Here is a 5,258-nt window from a genome sequence, read left to right as displayed (position 1 = left end):
ATTCGATTTTCCATCCACTTCGCGTTTCATCTGAAGAAAAATGCTGCTGAAGCCACTGAAATGATTTGTGCTGCATATGGAGAGAACGCTGTAAGTCATGCAACATGCAAAAGGTGGTATCAAAAGTTTCGCCAAGGAGATTTCAGTCTTAAAGATGAATCGCGTGCTGGACGCCCTGAAAAGATTGAAACGGACGAATTGCAAGCACTGCTGGATATAAACTCTGCGCAAACTGAAAAGGAGCTTGCAGAACAACGGAGAATATTTCGCTGATTAATATTTTTTCGTTTGTTTTTAAATAAAGATTGAATTTTACAAAAAAAAGCTCAGAACTTTTTTGTACACCTAATATTAATAATTCCCCCAAGTTTTCCAAATTTAATCTTAAAAAACTGTAATAAACTTATTGCGAAAAATATTTCCTCGAAAAATATTAAATGAATATATGTAATAGTTCAACATTTTAACATTCAGACCGTAGTGGCGCTTCGTATTTAAGTAATGTATTTAACATATACGGTCTTATTTCCAATCTTATTGATTTTGATAAAATATAGAAAATTTAAAAATACTTTGTAAAACTTATGGATGAGAAATTTCAAAATATTTCAGAATTCACTTGTATGAAAAATTCTGAGAGAAGATATAAACTTTCCGAATATTTTGAGTATTTCTGAAAAATGTTCCAATTCGTATAAAAATTATGAGAAAAATTTTCACCAGGGCACCTATTCACTTATATTTACTAACACATTAATAAATTGAAACATAGCGGCACCAATCATGAAGAGAAACTGCTTGTGTCTCGACTCTTACTACAGTGAGGGTCTGCGCATAATAGAACAAATATTAGGAACAAGAATAAATATTAAGATTTCAACCTACCAGTTACACCGGAATACACAGGTTTCTAATAGGTTGAAATCTTAATATAAATCTAATATTTATTCCTATTCCTAATATTTCCTCCATTGTGCATAGGGTCTAACTGTAGTGAACACTAGCGACTATATAATTTTTTTCGACTCTAAAGAAAAAGTTACATGATTGCTACTCTGTTCGTGTTGCTTGAAATCTCTAAAAATAATAGATCTGTTCTTTTTAGCTATAGTTCTTGCACGATTCATCTTTTTTTTCTCTTGACGTTGCGTTGGAGAGAAAAGGAGAAAAGATGAACCGTGCAAGAGAAGTTCAGCTAAAAGGAACAGGCTTAGTGACAAAAGATGAAACGTGCAAGAAGTTCAGCTAAAAAGAAGGCCTATTTACACTTAAAATAAGATAGATATATTTTGAAAAATGTTTTGCACTTAAAATGAGATAAATATATATTCGGATATCAAAGGGAAAGAAAACGAAGATGATTAGAGCAAAAAGTGCAAGCAACGCGAACAAATCTGTAATTTCATTGATCTACACTAATCTTGAATATAAATTTGCTCACTTTTATAATTTTCATCTTATTCCAAAATACACAATCGATCCCCTGAATATATATTTATTTCATTTTAAGCTGGGTTGATAAAAATCATGTTTTTAACATGTTTCAAATTTTAAAACATATTTTTTATGATATATGTTTAAAACACGTATGAAATATTAAAAATAAGTTTAAAAAAACAATGTTTTGTTCTTAAAAAAGAACACATCTTTTGCTAACTCCGATTTTAAGCAATTTGTATTTATTTAATTTTTTTGTGCTTATTGTACTTGAACAATATTGAAAATTTGACTGTTTTAACTTAAAATACTCATATTTCCAAAACTATCCCTATACTTAGATAATTTTTATCTTAAATTTTGTTTTATTATAATTTGTTTTTTATATCTTTCTTATCTTTGGATTTATCTGTATTTTGAAATTTTTGTATTAAGATTTTTAATCCAAATGCATATTTTAAATAAAAAATCTGTTTTTTTTAATTGTGCTTCATGCAATTCCTATAAATGAATAAAAAGATCTTAGGTATTGAAATGAATTCAAATTTTCAGAAGAATGCATTCGCGAACGATGAAATGAATCTTTTTCAATCCATTTTAATTGACTTTGGTTTTCTGAAACGCTTAACTTAAAATTTTTCTGAGATTAATGTTCCATTATAGCATTATTTGGCATACAATTTGATTCAAATTTCGAAGATTATAAATTAGGCGAAAAAAAACCTGTATTTTTGGAGCATCTCTTTATAGTAGATTTTGCTCAAAATCTGTCCTTTCAAGTTTGGCCATCTGATCAATTTAATTTAATTATAAAAACATTGTCTTTATGTGTTTAAAAAATAGGAGAGCGGACGGCAATAAAGCCGCATGATCCTAAGGCATCAAGAAAATAAGCTTAATAAAGCGATCTTATATCTTTCCATCGAGACTGCATATTGGACACATCAAAGGAAAATCCGAGAATTCGTTTCTGCAAAGAAAAGGAAACTGAATTTATAACTGAAGGAACCTTTCAGGGGACCTCTGTGGCTTGAAAGTTTTTGAGAAACGCTTTCGCTGCTGATGCGGACTTGCAACATAGTTGACAGTTTGAGCTCCTAAGCGAACACCAGAGGCATAGCTATTTCTCATCAGAGACGTTTATTTTTCTTTCTCTCTTTCTCGGAGTTGCATTCACAGTTTTTACATATTGCATTAAGTAAGAGACGCGCATTGTATACTTTAGATATAAGTACTAAGCATTATAATAAGTTTATTTTCTCGCAATTATTACACAATCAGTAGTTATTTATTAGTCATAAATGACATCTTCGGATTGTCTTGTCTTTGTCGACCTCTGTTTGCTGATTTGATGGGCACATTATTCTCACAATAACGACACACTTATTAATGTTATGGTATTTCTCAATTTTTTTATTTTTTGATAATCGATATGGAATCGAGTGTTAAATTGACCAAGAAACCCAAGCGAACGTTTTCAGTAGCTTGGCTCTCGGATGTCCGGTACAAGTCGTGGATACGAGAAGTACCATCTGATAATACCCTTTATTACTGCACTATATGCGATAAAAGTTTTTCGTGTGGTTCAACACATATCTCGAGACACGCGGAATCTGCGCATCATAAAAATAATAGTAATAAGAATTGCAGTAGCGATGATGATAGTTTCTTAGAAAAAAAATCTCGTAGATCTATATTTCAACAGAAGTGGTTGGATAGAGCGGAATTTAAAAGCTGGTTACGCGAAGTACCACACGATCCAAGTTTATTTTTTTGTTTAATGTGTGATAAATCTGCTGCTGGTGGTTTATCGCAAATCATTCGTCACTCAAAATCCAAAGCACATATAAATAAAAATAAAACTAATTCTATTGAAGTAAGTCAATCGAATAACAATTCGCAATCGAATGACGACACGCAGGCTACGCATAATCGGGCTACGCAAACTGAATTGCTTTCGTCGTTTGAAGAGCGTAAAAAATCCGCAGAAATTAGATTTGCCGCGTTCATTGCCGATAAAAATATTCCCCACCAAAATGCAAAAGAAATTCTTAGTTTCTTCCGACATGTAGGAGAAGATCCTAATGTGTTGAAAGCCATGAGCATGGGTCGTACGAAATGTAAAAACATCATTACAAATGTTTTGTGCCCAATCGAGACAGAACGTGTGGTCAATAAAATTCAGAACACAAAATTTACGATATTCATCAATGAAACGTCTGACAATGAGAAATGGATGACTTTTCTCGTTCGTTATGTTGATCCGGACACATTAGACATTCGATCACAACTAGTTAAACTAATTGACATTGATGCCAAAGATTCCAATGCGGAAAAATTGTTCCTTGCATTTAAATGCGAAATGTGGAAGTTACAGATATTGTTTTTAAATATTGTCGCCTTGTCGTGTGACAGTGCGTCTACTATGACAGGGAAACATTTATTATTCAAAGAGAAATTAGAAGAAGAATGCCCGCATTTGTTAACATTTTCCTGTCCCTGTTATGCCACCATGTTAGCAGTTCATGCTGCATGCAATGAAATACCCATAGCTTGCGAGGAATTTATTACAAAAATTGGCGATTATATTAACTGTAGTCCAAAATGTTCATCTGTTTTTTCTGAATTTTGTGAATATTTCCAAGAAAATAATAATAGACTATCGCGATTAAATGATACACGTTGGCGTTCTCATTACTTATGTGTAAAAAAACTTTTGGAATCTTGGGACACAATTAAACATTTTCTTAATCAAATATCTGTGAACGAGAAAACAAGAGCTGAAGAATGCCTGTTGTCTATGATGGATAATATAGAGTTAAAAGCTTATTTTCTGTTCTTAGAGTACACATTAAATTTCTTCAACAAATTCAATACGTTTTTTCAAGCATTAGATACGCGAATACATATTTTGCAGCCCAAATCTTTGAACTTTCTTCTTCAAATCTGCCAAAATTTTTTAAAAGAAAAGCATTTAAAACCTTTCTCTAAAAATGTAGTATTCTCTTTACAGGAGAATCAAAAAGATCTGCATCAAATTACGTTGGGATTAGAATGTGAAAAATATCTTCAGAAATTAATGGAGCATGGGCACGAAGACGAAGTTGAAACAATTCGAAAAAATTGCTTAAAGTTTTACGTAACTGCTGCAGAAAACATTCGTAAGACGTTGCCTGTGGACAATGTGTTTTTATCGAAATTACAAGTTTTTAAACCTTCCTTACATTTATTCGATAATGATAGAGAAACATCATTCGCCGATGTTTCTTTTGTAGCTCAAACTATTGGCGGTTTCGACGAAGACGGTTTAAAAAAGGAATGGATTGTACTGTCATCAGATTTTACAACAAACGAGAAACAAAGTCTCTCTAAATTAAATTTTGATAATATGTGGAAAAAAATTTTACGATCTTCTTATCCAAATAATATGGCCAAATATCCAAATCTAATAAACATTCTAAATGCTATTCGATCACTTCCCAATTCAAACAGCGATCCGAAGACGATGGTTTCCATCGTGTATGATTTAACTTCGAAAAAACGCAACAAACTTTCGGCAGCTTCGGTTAATGCCATTTGCGTTTTTAAATCTGCATTGAAAGCAAGAGGAGAAACGTCAATGAATATGACGATCGAAGAAAAACATTTGTCACTTATGTCGTCAGACAAATTATATGCTAGTGCTACTAAAGAGACTACATTATGTGAGACTGCATTATAAATGATTACTGGCGTGCTTTCTAAGTGACACAGACGACACAGTGTAATACAATGAATCATTACGTCCTTATCGTTTGTCAATGTTAAATAAAGATGAAATG

General features: G+C 32.0%; 1 protein-coding gene across 2 annotated transcripts in view; it reads left to right on the top strand.

The window, feature by feature from the left end:
• The window catches only part of LOC108749770, an 8,941-nt gene extending 3,689 nt beyond the window's left edge, over positions 1–5,252 (top strand). Inside the window, exons 2-3 of one of the 2 annotated variants that reach the window (XM_018488712.1) lie at positions 2,281–4,598; positions 4,713–5,252. In XM_018488712.1, the coding sequence (XP_018344214.1) occupies positions 2,870–4,598; positions 4,713–5,158 (2,175 nt within the window). In that variant the 5' untranslated portion in view covers positions 2,281–2,869 and the 3' untranslated portion in view covers positions 5,159–5,252. Of the gene's footprint in view, positions 1–2,280 lie in introns of both variants that reach the window. The other variant, XM_018488711.1, reaches the window with a different exon arrangement.
• Positions 5,253–5,258: the final 6 nt, after the last annotated feature.

This window comes from Trachymyrmex septentrionalis, unplaced genomic scaffold (assembly GCF_001594115.1).
Source record: "Trachymyrmex septentrionalis isolate Tsep2-gDNA-1 unplaced genomic scaffold, Tsep1.0 scaffold312, whole genome shotgun sequence".
Lineage (NCBI taxonomy): Eukaryota > Metazoa > Arthropoda > Insecta > Hymenoptera > Formicidae > Trachymyrmex > Trachymyrmex septentrionalis.
The sequence above is the reverse complement of the archived record's forward strand: the minus strand, read 5'-3'. Positions and strand labels throughout refer to the sequence as shown.